At 37.3% G+C, this 23317-nt stretch overlaps 1 protein-coding gene across 2 annotated transcripts in view; it reads left to right on the top strand.

Annotated features, from left to right (window-relative positions):
- Window positions 1–23317, top strand: part of Sbf2 (SET binding factor 2) — a 263756-nt gene that overhangs the window by 168668 nt on the left and 71771 nt on the right. For both annotated transcript variants that reach the window (XM_048359587.1, XM_048359588.1), the window contains exon 17: window positions 3719–3787. In XM_048359587.1, coding sequence (XP_048215544.1) covers window positions 3719–3787 — 69 coding nt within the window. The remainder of the gene's footprint in view (window positions 1–3718; window positions 3788–23317) is intronic.

The raw sequence follows: 23317 nt of genomic DNA, 5'->3' as shown, positions 1-23317 counted from the left end.
GATTTTTTTCAAGTCCTTCAATTTCCTTACAAATGGGGCGGTATCATTTATTCTGATAGAATTCCATTGTGTGTATTTACCACATTTCTTTGATCCACTCATCTGCTGAGGAACATCTGGGTTGGTTCTATATTTTAGCAGTGACAAATTGTGCTGTGAGGAACATAGTTGTGCTGGTGTCTTTAGTGTGGTCTTGTAATCTTTTGGCTAGATGCCCAAAAGTGGAACTGCAGGGCCATAGAGGAGCTCTATGCTTAGCCTTCAAGGAACCTCCACACTGCTTTCCAGAGTGGTTGAACAAGTTTACATACCCACCAACAATGTAGTAGGGTTCCCTTTTGGCCACATCCCCTCCAGCATTTGTTATTGTTAGTTTTCCTGATAATGGACATTCTTACTGGGGTGAAGTGGAATCTCAGTGTTGTTTTGATTTGCATTTCTTTTATGACAAGTAATGTAGAGCACTTCTTCATGTGTCTCTTGGCCATTCTGATTTCCTCTTCAGAGAAGTCTCTTTTTAGGTCTTTGGCCCATTTGTTGAGGGGACCATTGGTTCTTTGATGATTTTTTTGGAGGAATTTAATTTTTTGAGTTCCGTGTATATTTTAGATATGAGGCCTTTGTCCATTGTATGGCCGATAAAGATCTCCCAATCTGTGGGCTTTCTGTTTATATTGCAAGCTATGTCATTTGAACACTATTTCTATTCCTTTGGTGATTATGCAAAAGTTGTAAATGGTTACTTGATTTATTAAAATTGAATCTATTTCCTTTCAAAGTCTGTGCTACTATGATTATGTATTTTGGTCATATCTTAATGTAATGTGCCCCCAAAGACATTTTCATTGTTTTTTATGGTCAGTGATTTAGCTGGTACAGGATGATGTATGTCTGTGGTCCCAGCAATCTAGAGTTGAGTTTGAGAATAGCGAGCAATATAATTGATAACATCCAAATTTTTTAAATCTAGTGAAATTATATTGGAAAATACTACATACTAAATTTCCCTCATGGAACCATAGTTTTAAAAAAAAAAAAAGGTTTGAGAAACCTACTGAAAGAGAGAAAAATCTTAATTTTGTTCACTCAGCATTTTCCCAATTTCCCCCTAAGTAACAGTATATATAGAGCTCCTGTTTACAGAACAGTTTGAAGATATTTCCATCACCATCCCTCACAAACTCCTCTACTAAAAAAAAAAAAAATGTATCCCTTAATCTTCCTTGCAGAATCAAGCTTCTTTTTCTTCATATGTTACATTTGCTGATATGGTCAAGAATTCTGCTGTTTAATATGAATTCTTTATATTTACTCTCCTATAGAAATTAGATTTTTTTCCAAGAATGAATCTTATGACCTTCCTTTTCTTTTTTACTAGCCTGTATCCTAATCATCTCAGAAGCCACTCATGATCGTTGGTATTTCTTGACCTTTTTCCCTATTTGTGTTTCCTCTGAAACATTCAAAATTATTAGCCTTTCTTCTCTTGACATTACTCTTGGTTTTCCTGTTTTGGTTTTCCATTACTTACTATACATAAATCACAAATAGCTATCTTTCTGGTTTCTATCCTGAGCTCTTTTTTCTCATTTTTTGTTTTCTCCTTGAATTTTTATTAATTTATTCAGTCACTTGTTTATTTATCCAATATATAGTAATCAATGTGATGAATTAATTACCAGTATTAAATTTAATATATAGGGGGTATTACAGGTAGACTTATGGCATTAAGTATAAGAAGTTTGGGCATGTCTTTTATTTTTTAAGTTGTGTCAAAGAACCTGAGCTATTTGAGAATTTTTTATTTTAGGGATTTTTTTCTTGTTCCAGTACTCAGTATATTCTAAAACAATGTTTATCAGAACTAATGCTTCATGAAATTCTATTGAAATTATTACTAGATTATACTACTTAGTGTATTTATGCTAGATATGACTGGTTTTAGGGTAAATGGTCTCCTTACAGACCATGACTTGTGAAAGAAAGCCTCTTCCTTTCTTTCTCAGGGCAGTACCCATCCTGGTACTCAGTACTGGACCTACTAAGTATGAGTAGTGTTTTAAACAAACCAAAGCTGTGAATAATATATTTCTACTTTGCATTCTGACTCTGTCTTTTCTTCTAAACCCTTGTCCGTGATATCCACACACTTAAGACAGCTCTAAACCTCCTACTGCTCTCCTATTGAGGTCACCTTAACTTTTCTCACACTCTAGAATTATTACTAGAAGCTCAGAAAACTCATATTTCTACCGTAGAAGGAAATGAATATTTAAAAATAAAAAGTGTCAGGAGAAATCATAGCACTGATAGATTCTAGTCATGCTCTGGTGAATTTTTATGCCTTTTTTTTCTCTTATCTGGGAAGTTGAGAGTAATTTGTATCTAAGGTTCATGTTCTATGAGTTTAAAATCAGTTCACACAAACATGAATAATGGTAAATTAAGATGTGAATAACTGATTGATCATAAATTTTCATTTTGATAGAAATAAAAGTACAATGTTGGGTTGGGTTTTTATTCACCGTACTGACCATCTAGGAAAGAGGTCAATTACAGCTCCTGCTGCCCTTGGGCACTGTGCCAGTCCTACCTATGACTCACTTTATGTCACATTGCCAAAGAAAGGGCTCATTAGTAAAACTACACATATATCCACCTGTGTACTGTCCCCAAGATTCCTCCATTTTATAGCATGTGTCAGAAATTCTTCCTTTTTGAAAGCTAAGTAATGTGCATTGTTTATTACATTTATTTCCATATGTGCTCACCAGTTATGTGAGTCTACAAATACCTTTTTGCTTTTAGTTTTTGTCTTTAGTTCTTTGGGGGTTATGGCAAGAAATTAGGAAAGCTAAAACATATAGTAACTCCTTTTTTCACTATATATCCTATTTTCTAATTATATGTAATTCTGATTTTTTTTCTTTTTTTTTTTTTTTTTTTTCTTTTTTGCCAGTCCTGGGCCTTGGACTCAGGGCCTGAGCACTGTCCCTGGCTTCTTTTTGCTCAAGGCTAGCACTCTGCCACTTGAGCCGCAGCGCCACTTCTGGCCATTTTCTGTATATGTGGTGCTGGGGAATGGAACCGAGGGCTTCATGTATACGAGGCAAGCGCTCTTGCCACTAGGCCATATCCCCAGCCCTCTTTTCTTTTTTTCAAGGACTCATACTAATTTCCACAGCAGTTATGCCACTTAATATTCCAGTTAAGATTTTCTAATTGTGCTGTGCCCTAACAACATTTCACACAATGAGTTTCAATGTTAGTGATATTTCTTCCCTGATTAATAGCCTATTTATATAACACTAATAAAGAAAAGTACTCACAACTAATTATAAAATGTATCCCAATCTTAGAGATACTAAATGCAAAAAAAAAAACCTTAGACAATAGGTAACTCAATTAAAACCTTTTCTAGAAATTTTTTATTAATTATACAACTTCTAATACAAGCTTTGTAAAAGAAATAAGTAAAAAGTAGCTACTCACCATAGTGTATAAACATGATCTCCTTCCCAACTGTTTTTACTTCATTTCTGAAAGGAAGTGCTTCAGAGATGGTAATTGTCCCCCTCCTTAACCTGTGTCTTAGTGACAATTTAGAATAATAGTCAAAGCCTCACAGGACAATAGACAATGTATCCCAGATTTAGGGCTCCATATGTTTGTGATTTCTGTTAAATATCCTAATAATTTTTATTTGTTTTTGTTTAAGGATTGTTCAAGTTTAGAAGAATATAACATTGCTGCAGCATTACTCCCTCTAACCAGTGCTTTCTATAGGGTAAGTTGGTCTATATTTAAGCTTGTTATGATATGTAGATATATATATAGAGAGAGATGTAGATAAATTGATATATACCCATTAGGTTTGATTTTTTTCCTGGAAGTACGTTAACTTTGTCCTGAAGATGTACCTATGGTTATATTTGTCATAACATTATTACGTGCTATGTGTAGGAAATTTGCTATCAAACCTTAAATCATCACCTACTACAGCACACCTCCCCATTCTGCTTGTTTTATTTTCTTCCTAACATATGAGATTTTATAATATATTGGTTTTTTACATATTTTCTCCCTGCTATAAAAACTAAAATTCATGAGATTTCTGAAACAATAAAAGGTGAGTTTCGGAAGCAGCTGCTTCCTCTGGAATGTTCCTCCTCAGATGTAGGTCAGTTCATGTCCTGTTGAAGAAGTGGCCACTGACATTGTTTTCTGAGGTGCTCCAAACAAGATTGGCAAGCATGAGTGCTAGCTAGCAACACTCTCTGGGTAGCTATGATACCACTGGAGCTTCTAGAGTACTATCAGAAAAGCCATCAGCTGGTGTACCATTGAAATTTCAGAGAGAGAAGAAAAACCACTGCCTACTGAAGAGTCCCTAAAGTATGTTTTATTGACAACATCAAACATTGTACTAACAGAGCATTGCAAAGGGGGATAGATTTGGAAGACTCGCTGCATTGAAAATTGATGCAAAGGGATTAGGGAAGATAGACCACACTGATTCTTGGATATTTTCTGAATCTGCCTCTTATGGAAAATTATTCTGGTTCAGGGTGGATTTTCTTAATTCAGGCAGTAGATGTAAATTACATTAGCCAAGCTACAAATTGCAGATAGGCCACTCCTGTATTTTCCACCTAGTATAAGTGTATAAGTCTTGAGACTTACTCAACCATGCCTTAGGAAATGGACCCAGCTATTTACTACTTTTTAAATATTTTAATGGGCTGGGGATATGGCCTAGTGGCAAGAGTGCCTGCCTCATATACATGAGGCCCTGGGTTCGATTCCCCAGCACCACATATACAGAAAATGGCCAGAAGTGGCGCTGTGGCTCAAGTGGCAGAGTGCTAGCCTTGAGCAAAAAAGAAGCCAGGGACAGTGCTCAGGCCCAGAGTCCAAGCCCCAGGACTGGCCAAAAAAAAAAAAAAAGATTAAATATTTTAATAAATAATCTTTAATACAACTAAAGTTTATTGAACATCTCAACATATTTTATGATATATTTCCAGTCAGCATAATGACAACAACTTTAATAAAATACTAACATGGCTTCTAGAACTTAATAGTCTCTCTAATATAGCAAATAATTTTTTAAAATGAATTTAGTCCATCATGCCACCCATGAAATGGAGAGTTTCTTTTTTTTTTTTTTTTTGGCCAGTACTAGGGCTTGGACTCGGCCTGAGCACTGTCCTTGGCTTCCTTTTGCTCAAGGCTAGCACTCTGCCACTTGAGCCACAGCACCACTTCTGGCCATTTTCTATATATGTGGTGCTGGGGAATTGAACCCAGGGTCTCATGTATACGAGGCAAGCACTCTTGCCACTAGGCCATATCCCCAGCCCCAGACAGTTTCTTGAATAAAGTAACATATATATGATTAGAAAATTCCATATTGTGAAAAGCTATAAAATGTGAATAAAAGCTTCTTTTTCCAGCTCTACCCCATTTTCTCCAAACAGTTGGTTTCCTTGGGGTAGTGGGAATATATGATTTAAACAGGATTCATATGTTATTTCCCACATATACAGATAAATTATCTATTTTTTCTATTAGTGAAAGGAATCAAACCATTCATACTCTTTTCTCACATGTTTTATGCAAAGCCATAAACGAGTAATAAATAGTCCTTACCTTAAAGAAACATACTTTTTATTATCTCCTGTATTCATTATTCACATATGGACAGTAGAGGACCATTTCAAAGTTAATGAATAACCTTGGTTTACACTTGTTTCCTTAGGTCCTATTTGTTTAAAAATTGTTAAATTAAGTGTTAATTAAATACTTAAAGGAGGAGTTCTTGTTTTAATGTTACATTTCTAGGAGAAAAAAATTGTGGAGTGAAACAAAGCCTATAGGATCAAATTGAACTAAAAACAGGGTACATTTGTGTTATTCCTTCTCAACAGCAGCAATGGGCAATTATGAAGGCCATAAGCCAGCACTTAATGCCTTTTCCTATGTGACTCATGTATCTTAGGGTCATCTTATTGCAGTTCTTTGCAACCTAGGTAATTTAGAGAGTTTCTTGGAACCTATCAAAATGTATAAATCCCTCCTTAAATTACTTTTTTTAAAAAACATCAAGTATTGATACTCAAAATTATCTCAGAAGAGTAAATACATTTTCCTTTGCTACCCATCAGCATTTATTTTACCCTGGGAACAAAAGTAAATACCCTGTTTATCTTAAATCCAAGCACCTTGAAATAAAGACTCCAAATTACAAAGAACTCCCACTTACACTTTACATTTTGAAGATGTTTTTGTTAGTTGAAATGGATCCTACTTCCTAAGCATGAGCCCAGGGACCAATCTCAACAGAAAAAGCTTTCTTTAAGACTCTCACTTTATTATGCATGTAATATTCTCTTCTATCCAGCCATTCAAAATATTTATTCACAGATTTATTGAGATACAATAAAATTCACCTATCATAAGTATATGTCAGTGATTTTATGTATTTACAGAATTGTGGTGATCAAGCATTGGCATTACCATGAGCCAAATAATTGTGTTATCCCACAATGTTGGAATATATTGAATAGATCACAGCCTCCATCAGTTTCATCACCTTTATTTGGCCATGTACTTTTGGTTTCACTTGGTAGTCATCACCACAGCAGCCACAAGTTCTTTATTCCATTCTAGTCTTAATTATCACATATCATGCTTTAAATAATTTTATTTGATTACAAACATTGAAAGAGTAAAGAAGCTAGCCATCAGGTTGCAGTGACTCATGCCTATAATCCTAGCTACTTAGAGACAGTGATCAAGAAGACTGAGATATGAGGCCAGCTCAGGCAAAAGTTCATGAGACCTCTATCTCAACCAATAGCTGGACACTAGAGCACATTCCATTCATCCCATTTACAACAGGAGGCTAAGATCAGGAGGACCACCATTGCAGGCCAGCTCATACTCCATCTCAAGAAAAAAAGGGGGGGGATATAGTTCCATGCAACTGTTGGCTGAGCTCCAGCATGAAGCATAAATAAGAGGATCATGGTCTGAGCTAGCCTTGTCAAAAAGCAAGACCAGAGCAAAAATTGCTCTAAGTATGACTTAAGTGGTAGAGTACACATAAATAAAAAAGATAGAGATATGGCTTAAGTGGTAGAGCTCCTGCCATACAAATGCAAAGCCCTGAGTTCAAGCACAAGTACTGCCCCCCCCAAAAAAAGTTCCAGTAAAATACGTTTCAGTGAGTCTCAGTTAATGCAGTACACCTCTGAAAATATTTTTGTTTGTCCTTTTTGCCTAGAGATATTGAATTGACACTACTACTGTCCCCTAATTTCCCCAGCCATTTTCATGTGTATTATCTATCTAGCATGGATACTTCCTTTAACTTTGGCTTAGAGTGAACAAGAGGAGGAAATGCCAATTTAATTGATCGCTATGACTTAAATGATTGTCATATTATAGGATTTATAGTCTCCAGTTTGTACAAATCTCTAACAGGAAACATACAAAATGCTCAGAATGACAACAGATACAATTTTGTGTTTTTTTGATGATTTAGAAATTACTTGAATACTGACCTGTGCCTTACTCATTAATATGGATCCTAATTGGCAGTTTGTACATAATTCTGATGGAATCTAAATTAACTGTTTTTATAGTGCCAAGATTGCCCCTAGAAAAAAAAGATATAGCAGTATTTTAACATTTTGTTATGATTTTTATTTGGTAAATTATTTTTTAAGTTCTTTAAAAAATCCACATTTGGCTTGAGAAAGACATGAATGTGTTTACTACAACAGACTCTGGCACACCAGAATTTTATAATGGCTAGTTGTTGATTTTATTTCCTCCCTTCATTTCTGCTTGTATTTTAGGACAGTTTAACATTCCTTCTTCCTCCTCCCTTTCAGCATAAACCTCTCCTAGGTCTCACTTTTCCTTTCAAATTTTGAAGGCTGCGCTTTTACTTAGTGCTCCTGAAAATCTCTGCTTCTGAGAAACTGTATTAAAATTAGTTTGGACTTCTATTTTTCATTAAAATTAGTGTATGTAAACTATGTAAAATATGTAAACTACTGAGAGAATGCAACTATGGAATAATTTACAGAGAATCTTTAGAACAGATTATTATAATCTATATTTAATTTCTTTTATTATCACTTATTTTTTAACATGGAGCATTTTTCTAAATAGTTTGATCTTTTTGCATGATAATCAAAGCTTGAGTCCTTTTGTGCATTCTCCAGAAAAATGAGGCAAACTTGAAATGAAGTCCCATTCTACTAAGAACAGCTATTAAGTCCCAAGTATTAGAAATGCAAAGGTGAACAAGTCAAAGTCTCTGCCCTTGAAAAACACATTAAACTTACAGAAAAGATAGTGAAACATTATATGAGTGTTCTGAAACTGTCATTTTAGACACCATAAAAATACATCACGCTAGGCACCAGTAAGTAGCTCATGCCTATAGTCATAGTTCTTCAGAAGATTGAGATCCGAGGATCACAGTTCAAAGCCAGACCTGGTAGATAAATCCTTAAGATTCTTATCTTCATTTAACCAGTAATAAGCCAGAAGTTGAGACATGGCTCAAGTGGTAGAGTTCCAGTCATACATGCACACACACACACACACACACACACACACACACACACATACATATACATGCATGTATACACACACATCTGAGTCTAAAAGACTATTTTAAACAGAAGGGAAATGGAAAAAGGGAAAAGAGTAATAATTTTGAAATGTACTGCAATTATATATGAAAATAGCATACAGCAAGCTATTGATCAACTGGATTGGGAAGTTAGGGCCAAGAGAAACAGGCTCTGTTGGGTGAGGCCATTAGCAGGAGTGGGTTGGGCTAACAAGTAGCATGAATGAGGATGAATATGATCTAACTAGATGGCTTAAGTGTATAAAAAGAGAACAGTGAAACCTATTTAAAAATTTATTATCTATAAGTAGTTGGACAAAAGAGTTGCGATCCAAGAGAGCAGTGTATGAATACAGTGCACCTTGATCAGCATCACCCTTTTCACATTCTCTCCCTAACATTGTTTTAAGGAGGGTCATGGGGAAAGAAGGATAGACAAGGTGAGTGCATAAATGTCATTTTCTCAGGGAAGCCTACCTGGATATGCTTATTTAACATTTTTTTTTTTTTTTTGGCCAGTCCTGGGCCTTGGACCCAGGGCCTGAGCACTGTCCCTGGCTTCTTCCCGCTCAAGGCTAGCACTCCGCCACTTGAGCCACAGCGCTGCTTCTGGCTGTTTTCTGTATATGTGGTGCTGGGGAATCGAACCTAGGGCCTCGTGTATCTGAGGCAGGCACTCTTGCCACTAGGCTATATCCCCAGCCCTTATTTAACATTTTTGTCTATTACTCTCTAGCACTCTTACTTCCCTTTCTTCAGTTTTATGTGTATGTATGTGTGAGTAAACTTGCACATGTGTTAATATTTATTTTCTAGTAAGTAGACCCGAGTCACATTAAATGGGACTTAATAGTTCTGTAACCTTGGGCATGTTTTGTTTTGTTTTGACTTCATGTCACAGTAGGGTTTTTCTTATTTGTTTCGGGGTCTTGTTTGTAAGTTTTTTGTTTCTTTGTGGTGCTGGGATCTGAACTTATGACTTCTCACATGCTAGGTCAGTGCTGTACCCTGATCTACATCCCGTCCTTTTTTAATTTTTTATTTTAAGACAGTGTCTCACTACGTTGCTGAAGCTTGTAATCTTCCTACTTCAGCTTCTCAAGCACTGAGATTACAGGAATATACCACCAGACAGGGACATAGTCTTCCAGTATGAATAAGGATGATAATGTTATCTTCCATACAGGGTCATTACGAGGATTAAATGTTAATGACCGTTGTTGGTTGATCGGTTGTAATTATAACTTGTCTGCCTCCTCTTCTTCCTTTTCTCAAATTCGGTTTGGTTTCCCCCTCTGCATTGCTGAATACAGACAGGAGTTTTGTAGATACACACAAGAATTAACACTCATACCACTGACCAGTTAATTCTAATTATACTGAGCTTGTATAGTAATGATAACCCAAAAATAGTCAAGAGGGACTATAGAAGAATACTAGAAATGAGATTGTAGCTCAGTAATAGAGTATTTGCTTAGCTCTGGGTTTACTCCTCAGTATTTCTCATATACACAGAATGCCTGATTTATGTGTTGTGTCAAAGATTCCATTGTCCTCCGTATCCCCCCGACCACACACACATACACACTGCTCCTTGCACTAGAGTAGGAAGCCTATACATTCCCTACCTGACAACAAAATATCTGACTCCACCAAAATAACATGACAAATATATATGTTAAAAGTGGAATGTCACTAAACTTTTCACAGTTCGTAGCACCAGAATCTAAAAGGTCAAGTCAGTGCTCTTTGTTTTCTTAATCCTCTTAAACAAGATTGCAAGGTCTAATGCTTATAGGAGCCAGAAAAGCAATGGAAATCTTTAAAGTAGAAAGTATAGTTAATACTTGCTCCATATTAAAGGAACTCCTGCTTGTCATAAAGATCTAGAGATTTGTGACTACAGTCATAAATATGGGCATAGCAGTTCCAGGTCACCACTTTTCAGAAGAGCTAGTACACACTCAGCACTCAGGAGGTGACGGCAGGAGTTTATGAGTACAAGGCTAACCAGGCCTACATTGTGATAACCTGTCTCAAAATGAGAACAACAGCAACATCGAAAAAGGCTACTTTTAAAGACTTCCTAGTAAGTTATTAATAATAACTCAAAAGGACTATTGGCTGCCAGTTTATAGATTGGACTTTGTGGATCTGTCCAGAAATGAAAGAAAATCCAGAGTTTAAACCTTAAGACAGGTCTACATAAAAATAAATTTAGGAAGCTCTACAGAGAGATGATTAGTAAGTTGGGAAAAAAGTAATACCGCTGTAGTACATAGACTGTTGGTATATAGTGCCATCAGAAATCAACAGATTGGGCTGGGAATATGGCTTAGAAGTAGAATTCTTGGGGCTAGGGATATGGCCTAGTGGCAAGAATGCTTGCCTTGTATGCATGAGGCCCTGGGTTCAATTCCCCAGTACCACCTATACAGAAAACGGCCAGAAGTGGCGCTGTGGCCCAGGACTGGCAAAAAAAAAAAAAAAAGAAGTAGAATTCTTGCCTTGAATGCATGAAGCCCTGGGTTTGATTCCTCAGCACCACATAAACAGAAAAGGCCAGAAGTACTGTGGCTCAAAAGGTAGAGTGCTAGCCTTGAGCAAAAAGGAGCCAGGAACAGTGCTCAGGGCCTGAGTTCAAGTCCCAAGACTGGCACAAAAAAAAAAACTGTAACAACTACAGTAGTTTGCAATTCGATTTATTCTCTTAGCCCCTCCAAGTACATTTTCCTTTTGGAAGAATGTGAAAGATTAAAATTACTGTGAGCTTGACAGAAGGAGCAATGCCTACTCCTCTGTATTTCTGAGACACAGGAGGTAAAGGCAAAGGCTTCATTGAAAGCGTCCCATCCATAGAAAGTTACTCTGGAAAATAAGGGCTACCATGTAGAAGTTGGCTACCATGTTGGAAGTCTGATTCTATTTCCTTCCTACTCAGCCCTAGCATACCTGCCATCCTGGATGCTCCTGTAACAAGATTACAAGGAACCCAAAAATTGTATTTAGTTTTAAAATGAAAATGTTGGTATACATCTGTAATCCTAGCACTTGGGAGACTGAGGCAGGAGGATTTTGAAAGGAAAGCCAACTTAGACTACATAGCAAGACCCAATCTCAAATACAGTAGTAGTAGTAGTAGTAGTAGTAGTAGTAGTAGTAGTAGTAGTTGTGGTGGTGGTGGTAGTAATTGTTTTGTTTGTAACATGTGATTTTTTACTCTGGGTCCTATTAATGTGATAAAATACATTTGATTTACATGTGTTGAACCATTCTTGCATCTCTGGAATGAAATCAAATTAATTATGGCATGTGTTGCTGAATTCAGCTTTCATGTGTTTTATTGAGAACTTTTACATCTGTTTACTAGATGTGTCTACTTCTTTGTTGTTACATCTCTGTGGCTTTGGAAAAAGTATGTAATACTGGCTTCATAGAATGAATTTGGTAGGCTTCCTCTCCTTTCTGCTTCATGGAAGAATTTGAAGGATATTGGTGTTAGTTCTTCTTTACAGGTCTAATAGGATTTGGGGTCCTGGGCTTTTCCTTCTTCAGAGCCTGTATTCCTACTCCAGTCTGATTTCTTGTTAAAGATCTTTTTAAGTGGTTATATAGTCTTGATTCAATTTTGATAGGTCAATTGTATCTGCATACTTACCTATTCTAGCTTTTTTTCAGTTTGAGTATAAGTTTTCAAAGTATTCCCTCTTGATTTTTTGGAGTTTACTAATTCTCTAATTTTATTAATTTGAGCTTTTTCTTCCTTCTTTTGGCCTTACGTATTTTTTCTAACAACGTTTTGTAACATTGGCTGTTTGTCTAGATTTTTTTAGTCTTCATTAATTTCTTCCTTAATCTATAATATTTCTATCTACAAATTTGAGGTTTGGCTTATTGTTTTTCTAGAAGCTTAAGATATGCATCATTACATTTAGTTTTGTTGTTGTTACTTGATGTGGATTCTTATAGGTATCATTTTTCCCCCTTAGAACTTCCTTTACTATATCCCCAAGGTTCTGGTAAGTTGTTTTAATTACATTAGATTTCAGGAACTTCTTGAGATTTCAGACTTTTCTTTCCTTTTTCTTTTTCTTTTTCTTTGGCACCAGACCTGGCCTTGACACCGTCCCTAAGCTTCTGCTCAAGGCTAGCACTCTACTACTTGAGCCACAACAACCACTTCTGGCCTTTTCTGAGTAGTTTGTTAGAGTCTCATGGACTTTCCTGCCCAGGCTAGCTTTGAACCATGGTCCTCAGATCACAGCCTCCTGAGTAGCTAGGAATACAGCTGTGAATCACCAGTGCCCACCTAAGGAGAAACTTTTGACATAGACTATTTAGCCTCTGTCTTTAAGGAACTTGTGATTTATTAGAATTAGTTGGAAGAAAACATTTGGAAAATATAATCAGCAGCAGCATCTTCATAATAATAACAGCTAAACATGATTTAGCACTTCCTAGGTGCTCCACAATGTAGTTAGCACTTTACATATACCAGTGAACTTTCCTCATGTTGAGAGAGAGTTATGCTCCTCATTATCAGTTAATATAAATGACTAGTGAGAGATAACTAAGTGGTTGATTTTAAGCTAGTACATCTTGGCTGTTATTTTTTTTTCAAATTTTTATTATCAAACTGATGTACAGAGAGGTTACAGTTTCATACGTTAGGCATTGGATACATTTCTTGTACTATTTGTTACCTTGTCCCTCATGCCCCCCTCCCTCCCCCCCCTTTCCTTCCCCACCCCCCCCAGGTGTTCAGTTCACTTACACCAAACAGTTTTGCAAGTATTGATTTTGTAGTTATTTCTCTTTTTTTTTTTACCCTGTGTCTCTCAAATTTGGTATTCCCTTTGAATTTCCTACTTCCAATACCAGTAAACACGGTTTCCAATATACTCAGATAAGATTACAGAGATAGTGTAGGTACAACCATAGGAAGGTGATACAAGAACATCCTCAATAATAGAAACTACACATACACATAGGACGTTGAAAGTAGTTACAACTGTGATATAACAATTGTTTCCATAACATGGAGTTCATTTCACTTAGCATCATCTTACGTGTTCATAAGGGTATAGCTATTGGGCCTTGTGATGCTCTGCTATGGCTTGCCTAAACCTGTACTAATTATTCCCAATAAGGGAGGCCATAGAGTCCATGTTTCTTTGGGTCTGGCTCACTTCACTTAGTATAACTTTTTCCAAGTCCTTCCATTTCCTTACAAATGGGACAATGTCATTCGTTCTGATAGAGGCATAAAATTCCATTGTGTATATGTACCACATTTTCCTGATCCATTCGTCTACTGAGGGGCATCTTGGTTGTTTCCAGATTCTCGCTATGACAAATTGTGCTGCGATGAACATTGTTGTGCTGGTGGCATTACTGTGATTTTGTTTGTGGGCTTTTGGATAGATACCCAAAAGTGGGGCTGCTGGGTCATAGGGGAGTTCTATATTGAGCCTTCTGAGTAATCTCCATACTGCTTGCCAGAGTGGCTGAACCAGTTTACATTCCCACCAACAATGAAGTAGGGTTCCCTTTTGTTGGCTGTTATTTTTATGTAGCAATAGAAAATAAATAGAGCTGGGCACTGAGGCTCATGCCTATAATCCCAGTTACTCTAGAGGCAGAGGTCAGGAAGATAACCAACCAAGGCAAAAATAGATAGACTCTCAACAGAACATGCCAAGGGGGCTGGGAATATGGCCTGGTGGCAAGAGTGCTTGCCTCCTACACATGGAGCTCTTGGTTCGATTCCCCAGCACCACATATATGGAAAACGGCCAGAAGGGGCGCTGTGGCTCAGGTGGCAGAGTGCTAGCCTTGAGCAGGAAGAAGCCAGGGACAGTGCTCAGGCCCTGAGTCCGAGGCCCAGGACTGGCCAAAAAAAAAAAAAAAAAAACATGCCAAGGGTAGTGGGATATCTATCATCTCAGTAGGAGAGGAGTATAGGTAGAAGGATCATAGTTCCAAGTCATTCTGAACAAAAAACGAGACTCTACAAAAAAGCTCAGGGAAGCTGGGCACTAGTGGCTCATGCCTATAACCCTAGCTACTCAGGAGACTGAGATCTGAGGATCACAGTTCAAAGCCAGCCAGGCAGGAAAAGTCTGTGAGACTCTTACCTCCAATTTAACCATCAGAAAACCAGAAGTGCTGTGGCTCAAGTAGAGCATTAGCCTTGAGCTGAAGAGCTCAGGGACAAGTACCGAGCTCAGGCCCCACAATGACCAAAAAAAAAAAGCTCAGGGAGAGGGGAGAGGACCCAGGCCCTGAGTGGAAGCACCAGGAGTGGCACAAAAATAGTGACATTCAATCTGAAAAGTTACATAAAGCAAAAAGGGCTGGAAGTGTGGCTCAAGCGGTAGAGAGACTACCTGGTAAGCACCAGGTCTTGAGTTCAAACCCAAGTACCATAAAAAATAACAGTACATTCTGCATACATCCAGTGCCATGGAAGTGGTAGGTATTTTCATTAGTGTTGTTATGTAGATTTGATGCCAGGTTGTGAAGTCTAGATATGAATAGAGAACTAATACAAGTGTTTGAGAAAGGGAATTATCATGAATTAAATAATACTTAACTAACTTTGCAGTAAAGCTCAACTTAAAATAAATATTGATTAATAAGATATTTTCAAGCACTGAATTAGAAGTTCCAGAAAACAGAACAATAATCAATAATCCATGTAATAATCAGCAACCCATGCTAAATTTCATATTACAAATACCTGTATTATACAACTATATACCTTCTATTATGCAATATTATGTCACCATTAATAATTCTTCCTCAGATTTTATTTTATCCCAATATCTGTAAAGGTTACAGGAATTTTCCTATAAAAGAACAAGAGTAGCAATTCAGACTTCTCAACAAATAATAAAGTGGTTTATTTTTAGTCAAGCAAGCCCTAGGATACTTTGAAATGTTCTCTGGCTGCTGTTTGCATTTTTCCTGTCTCCCACATTAAGGAAGCATTTGTATTGGACAGGAATTCTTGTATATTTGCTAACTAATTGGTTTCCCAATTGTGTTTTTGATGACTTGACTCGTTACAAAGATCTGTGGTGTTACAAGGAAAGTTGTAGAAAAACAGCACATTTTTGCTCTGTTGTTTTTCTTACAAAAAACAAGCTCATTTGTTTAATTGGGGGAGGTGAGGAGAGTTATAGAGAGTATACTTGGCCAAAGCTTAAATCTTTTCTCTCTCCATCCAAGAAACTTAACTGAAGCTGACATGACTTCTGGGAAGTGCACACACTGCAGCTGACATCTGGGTGTGTCCCATGCCAAAGTATTATCATGAAAAATTGATCCTGCAGGACTTGAATGTTTTAGGATTGTGCCTTAAAAAGTTATTTGGATAATAATGCCTTATTTGGAATAATAAGCTATGAAATTCTCTAGCATCACTCCTTTGGGAGATGTTACACTGTGACATGAAAGTGTAATGAATGATTACTTGTTCTTCCTCAGACAACCTCTGAGAGGCTTCATTTTAAATATTTTAAACTTTCACGTGACAGTACCCAGCCCCCCAGAAGAGTATTAACTATGTCCTCAGTACTCCAAGAAAGGTACATAGTTATAGAATAGATTGTTCTTGGGTCAAATGTTGGGCAGAGCCTTCTGTCTAGCACATCTTATTTAAGCATTGTTTCCATTCATTTCTCTTTTGTTACTTTTTCTTCTTGTCTTGAAAAATGGGATTTTTGTATTTTTAAATATTTAAGAAATGATTACTATCCTGAAAAGAGGTGAAAGAGCATTAGTCTCTTATGAATTACATGTGTAATCTTCTGTGGGGGTGGGGAGAGAGAGAGAGAATCTCACTGTGTAGTCTAGGCTGGCCTCAAACACATAATTCTCTTGCTTCAACCTACTGAATGCTGGGAATGCAGCACTCATTGATAAAAGTATCGTAATGAAGAGAATTTTGTAGCAGGCCACTTGATCCCTCCTTTGAAGGTAACATCAATCTACTCAGTCATTAGATGTGGAAATAGGATGGGAAAGATAATTTGGAATCAAATCTCAAAATGCTTAGGATGTCTCTGTAAGGAGTTTAGATTAATATTATTCTCTAGTCACTAAGGAGTAACAGTACTAAACAGGCCAGTAGTGTGATTGTGTTTGAGAAAGTTAAAGCAATGCGGAAGGTCAGGAGGACTGAGAGGATGAGAGGCTATTAAGCTAACATAACAGACAAATGCTGATTAGGGAACTTAGGGAGAAATCCACAAAGAGATAACAAGGGCTATAAACCAAATACCTAGAGAGGATACCCATGAAACCAATTAAACAGGCCAAATAAACAACTGGCATCCTATCTATTACCCAGCCCCAGCAGCTGGTATCAAGCAGAACATCATTTTCTGGTGTTTTCCAAGGAAACTAGAAATTTAGTTTTTATTTAAAATCTCTTCATTTTTAAATATTGACTTCGTTTTCTGAAAATTCTGCACAGCCAAATAAAACACATCTTTGCAGCAACATTCAGCTTAGTAGGATTTTAGCTTTACAACCTCTAGATTTTTAGCTTCTAGTTGTAAATTCTTGACACGTGTTACAAGAGAGAAAAAGCCTAAACTTTGGAATCAGAAAGATGTGGATTTAAATTTTTCTCAAATTTGAAATCTTAAATGTCTCAAATAGAAAAACTAAAGATGAAACGAGATGTTGCATATAAAGCACTTACTATAAGTTTATACTGCATATTTGCTAAATGAAAACCAGGATATGAATGAACTACCAATTGAATGTTTGCTTCATCAGTAACTGGATATACATTGACACATAAAATACACAGTTCATGTGCTTAGAGTTATTAGCCAAAGTTCTACAGATCAGCATTCTTAACTACTGTCCTGTCCTACCTGTTACTGGCCTTTTATCCTCTCCTTCAAGCTATCTGCAATTCCAGCTAGAACCACATGTCACTTTCCCCTCAAGAATAGAATGAAATAAGCAGAATCTTAGTATGTGTACTTACTTTAGCTTCATCTGTGATAGTTTTTCCCTTACACGACAGTTATGACAACAAGGAAAGATTTTTCCCCTAACTATGCTAAACATTTTGACTCAGAACAACAGTAGGAGAGAAATGTCTTCCTAGAAATGATCTCAACCTTCTCCTATGGGTTTCTGACTTTTTTTCTATGCCCCTCTACCTGTTAGGGATGGCCTCGGGGTCTGGTATGTTGCTCTGAAAGACATGTGACATTCTTGGTGGCTTGATATCTTGGTTGATTTTCTGTGGGCTTTCACATTTTGTTTAGGGCAAAGACTATCTAGTGCTAAGATAGTAATTAGAAAACTTTTTGTAAAAGTACAGCTTCAACTCATAGTTAAAAACAATGAGAAATACAAACCATTATGAGTAATGCAATTAAAGCTTTTATTAACTGCTTGTCCCTAAAGAGAATGTTATAAATAGATTATTTCTTTAGTTTAATTTTGCTTAGGTAGTATTGTTTCCTTCATATTAGTCAGCATTGTTAACATTTTTGAGAAGTCATAGACTTGATGGGGATTTGTGGGGGAGCTGCCGAATTTCAGAAGAAATTATTACAGCAAAAAATAAATTATGAAGTACTATAAATACTCAAGTCAGTGACTCAGCAAATTCCCCTTATGTCTAAACTGCAAACATTCTGTACCTAATTCATGAGGCCTGTTTTTAATTTCTGCAGCTTTATGGTTGTCTGTGTACTGATAGATTTTTACATATGAGAGACATAAAGAGAAATCACTTTCAAGGATAGGCTTAGGGGCTGGGAATATGGCCTAGTGGTAGAGTGCTTGTCTCAAAGAGAGGTTTAAATGCTGAGGATATAAAAGCAGAGGAAATCCTCAGACATGGAAGTGGTTTGATATTGATAATAGGAGTTAACAGGAAGAAGTCAACCATCTGGAATGACCATGAGAAATTAGTTGGTTTGGGAGCACTTGTTTGGTTTGCTTTGGTTAGTTGGTTGGTTGGTTATTTGTGATACTAAGGTTTTAACTTGGTCCCTCTGCCTGCTTAGCTTCCTTGCTCAGCTAGCACTGTACCACTTGATCCATACATCCATCCCAGCTTTTGGCTGGTTATTTTGGAGACAGAGTCTCATGGACTTTACTAAAACTGTGATCCTAAAAACTGTGTTACCTGGTTTAATTATAGTCTTGGGTGATATTTTCAGCAAATAAAATTAGAATTGTAATCTTAGAAACAAACCTAGGAAATATATAAATAATATTTAATTATTTAGCAAGCATTCTGTGTATCTCCAGTACCTGTTAGCTCTAAAATAATTATAAAGTGCATATCTCTAAGGATGGATATTAATAAATTATAAACATTTTCCTTCCTTAGGGTATTAACTCAGGTTTAGAGTATATACTGAACATACATGAGGCCCTGAGTTCAAACCCCAATACCACAAATACTTTAAACAAATTTTTAATTAAAAAAAAAAAACTTTCTGCCAGCCAGGCAGAAGTCTGTGATATTCCCTCTCCAGTTAACCAGCAAAATACTTGATTAGATGTGTATCTGGAAAACCACCAGCTGTGAGCCAGAAAGCCATATGAGAGCACAAGGCCCTTGTCAAGCCCCAGCATTTAAAAAACAAAAACATATTCCCTCTGTAAAATTTGAAATTACATTTCTTGCAGTCCAAGCAGTTGATAAATAAGTCAAAAAGTATAGAATTTTGTAGCAAATCGCTAGACACTTCCTATTGTGGTATCAGTCAACTCAGTCATCTGCTCGGAGATCTTCAGATACAGTCTCTCTTTTCAAAAGTGTCTGTTAGGAAAGAGCTTTGATGTATACATTCTTTACAGATGTTTATATTCTGTTGATTAATAATTTAGTATTTAGATTTTTAATAGTCGTTGGCATTCTAATCTTATCTCTAAAGGAACAAGGAACTTGAAAAATAGGACAATTCAGGAACTGGTTTAATACTTTTTTTTGTGGTACTGGGGCTTGAACTTGGGCCTCATGCTTGCTAGACAAGGTACTCTACCACTTGAGCTCCTCCACTAGCCCCTTTTTATGTTGGTTGTTTTCAAGATAATCTCACTTTATTCCAGAGCCACCTGGGGTACTAGTTTTCTAATTGTTCCTCTCTAAGCCACTAGGATGAACCATTGGGTCAAGATGGAATCTCATGAGCTTTTTTAATTTAGCTTGGGCTAACTTCCAAACTATTATCCTCTCATCTGTACCTCCCAATTAGCTAGGATAACAGGTTTGAGCCACCACACTTTACCTTTATAATACTTTTTTTTGACAATACTGAAGTTAGAACTCAGGTCTTTGCACTTGTGAGGCAGGCACTCTTACTGCTGAGCCTCACTTCCAACCCATAACTAACGATACAAAAGGGTATTAAAAAACAACAACACCCTATCTCCTGATCATTTTTGTTTTAATACAAATCTTAATACTCTTTATCACTATTAAATTTTACCATGTTGACTGCTAAAATCTGATAAATGCTGTTGTACTTTGTGTAAATCTGAGAGGTGTTGTGTGTGGCATTTCAGCACATTCTTGAGCAACAATAGTCCTAAGTGGAATTTAAAATAGAATATTGTAATTGTTAAAGACACAGAAACAAAGTTCTACAGAAGATAATGTCAATCTTCTCATGCTGCTAAAAAGTATACTCCAGAGTTTTACCATGATCCACTGGGACAGTGCACAAACTATACCCCATCTGTCTAAAAGACTCTTTCCTGGGGATCCCAGACTGCTGTGTCCACTCTGCCCTCTCTCATCAGGAAGTAGCCTTCAGTGACCATCTTTTTGGCAGTTAGGCTTCCCATCAGCTATTTCATCTATGATATAATCATCTATATCAGTGATTAGCATGATGCAGAAATTTGAAGAAGGGAGGATGTGCCCATACTATTTATACATTATAAAATGTCAGTTTCTGGGTTTCAACACTGTTCTAATTAGCTATGTGACTAAGATTGTATTCCTTTCCTACCATCTCAACATCCATTGAAAACATTAAAAGACACATTGATGTTTCAAGTAAGTATTTCAGGTTTATAACAAGTGATGTTTTATGTACATACATACTTTCATAGTTGTATACTTTCACAGTGCACAACTTGTAGCTTCTGCAAGTATTTGCTGATAAACAGGAAGATCTACTGTCACTGACTTACATTTAAACTTCTCCTATCCCTCCATAAACTTTGAAACTTATTCAGCATATTTTAAACCCCCAAAGTGGACCTCCCAGAGATGGCTAACAAGGCAGATTGGGAAAATATATGGTTTTCCTCACCTGTCCTATATCCCTTTGCAACTTCATTGGTCCTTCTGCTTTTGACTTTCAGTTTCCCTTATGATTTGACTACTCTTTCTATGAAACCTTAATCTCAAAGCCTTAAATAGTCAGACATTGTGTAAAAGTGTTCCTCAACCTGTGGTAGTATCTTCCGGGAGAACTAGAAACTTGGTCTTAAACTATACAAGTAAAATACAAATAATGAACGTGTGTGTGCGCGCGTGCGCGCACGTGCACACATGCAGGCCCTGGGCAATGTCCCTTAACTTCTTTGCTCAAAGCTAGTGCTCTACCACTTGAGCCACCACAGCTCTACTTCCAGCTGTTTGGTGATTAATTGGAAATTGAAGTAGAGTGGGGGTTCGCTACAATGAAACGGGGTCCCCCCCCAAGGGAGGGGATTCCTGGTTCCCCCAAGAGTCCACCACACAGTCTCCAGCTACAGGATGACAAAAAGACAGATTTATTGGGGAAGTAAAAAGTGAACAAAAAGTGAACCAACCGACCTTGGTCGCAGCCCAGACTCGGGAGCCAAAACGTGTGCAGGATCAGGGCCCAGGCTCCGGAGCTGGGACCGCTTGTACGTGTGGCCTTCCAGCCTGGTTATAAGGCAAACATCACAGTCAAAGTTGCCACACGCAGGTGGCCAATAAGGATACAGCACTTACAGAGTATGCTAGGCCGCACGCAGGTGGCCAATAGAATTACAGTCTGTCTCATAGTATCTGTTTGAACCAACCTATCATTCTAGTTAGAATTGGCGCATGGATTTGGCAGAGATCACATGATGCAGGTGGATGCGCCTACTCATAGGAGGGCACAGGTTCCCTTGAAGCTCCCAGGCCTCAGGTGGTCAATTTACATAACTTATCATAATAAAGGGGAGCTTCCCTGGATAGGGTGGGGGAGAGTTTAGTGGAGATGGAGTTGGCTTCTGCTCTTACCAGAGCTGGAGTCAACCTGAAGTCCCTCCACAGTTAATGATGGCACTGGCCAGATCTGACCTCCCTATTACAGAAATAAGACTCAGACTTCCTACCCAGGCTGGCTTTGAACTGCAATCCTCAGATCTCAGCCTTCTGAGTAGCTAGGATTATAGGCATGATTGACTAAGGGCTCAAATAATCATCTTTTAGACATGAGTAGGTAGAGTGGCTAGGAGGTAGAAGGAGTAGATTTTGTGGTGTTCCAAAAAAGCCTTAGAAGAGGGAAATGCTCCCCTGGAGCTTGACAACCCTTGGCAGTCCTAAAACAGTTTCTTTACAGCTATTCATTCTTACTATGGGATCTGTCTTGGCTATTTTCAACCAGGTAATTACTGCTGTTTACTTATTTTCTAGAATTCTAGGTATAATTGTTGGCTTACCTGTGCAAACACTTGGGTAACTTTGACCCTGTCTGTATAATTCAATGGATATTTCTTTCTTCTGGGAAGTGGTTATGAAGTAAACAGCATGCTCCTCATTCTAGGAGCTCAGTTTTAATGAAACTTTGCAGAATTAAAAAAAAAATCTATAGTATAATTAAAATTGAAGAAGAGCTATTTTCCTCAAAAACCTATTTCTCCCGAAAAATAGGTTGATTGGTTTCTTTGAGATGCACATCCCACTTAAGGAAGGTGTTTAACTTTATAATAAACTTAAGCTAGAAAAGTATTCTGTAATTCAAATGTCTCAAAGCCCCTGGCCAGTATTTACTTCTCTGTAGCCTCCAGTTTGCATAGTCACTACCTCAGCTGTCAGTCACTCATTCCCTGAAGGCCACAGCTTCAAAAATAAAACCTTTAGAAAGTACAGGCACTGAAGTGACAGTTGCAGTTTAAATGCACCCACAGTTGACTGTACCATGGATACGACCTACAATTTGAGTCTTTAATCTGGTCATTGACATGAATCTTTTTTTAGCCAAACCATCAGGGAACTTTGGAAATTTGGGCCCCAACATGTTGATTTTGTTGTTTATAGGAAATTATTTCAAGACTTTGTTTTTTGTCATCCAGACAAAATTTTTTAAGTCTCTGGAAAAGTTGAATAGATGGAAACTAAAGAAGAAAGAGATGAACAAACAAGTTATAGTTCAATGATGCTAGTAAAAAGTAAGGACTCGTCGCTGCCGGTGTCTCATGCCTATAATCCTAGCTACTCAGGAGGCTTAGATCTAAGGATCAGGATTCCATGCCAGCCTGGGCAGAACAGTCTTCCTAAGATGCTTATCTCCAATTAATCACTCACAAACCAGAAGTGGCACTGTGGCTCAAGTGGCTAGTCTTGAGCACAAAGAGGTTCAAGGATAGTGCTCAGACCCTGAGTTTAAGCCCCACAACTGATAAAAAGTAAAGAATAAAATAAGGAAT

The sequence above is a fragment of the Perognathus longimembris genome, chromosome 13, assembly GCF_023159225.1.
Source record: "Perognathus longimembris pacificus isolate PPM17 chromosome 13, ASM2315922v1, whole genome shotgun sequence".
Classification (NCBI taxonomy): Eukaryota; Metazoa; Chordata; class Mammalia; order Rodentia; family Heteromyidae; genus Perognathus; species Perognathus longimembris.
This window is presented reverse-complemented; position numbering and strand designations above follow the sequence as displayed.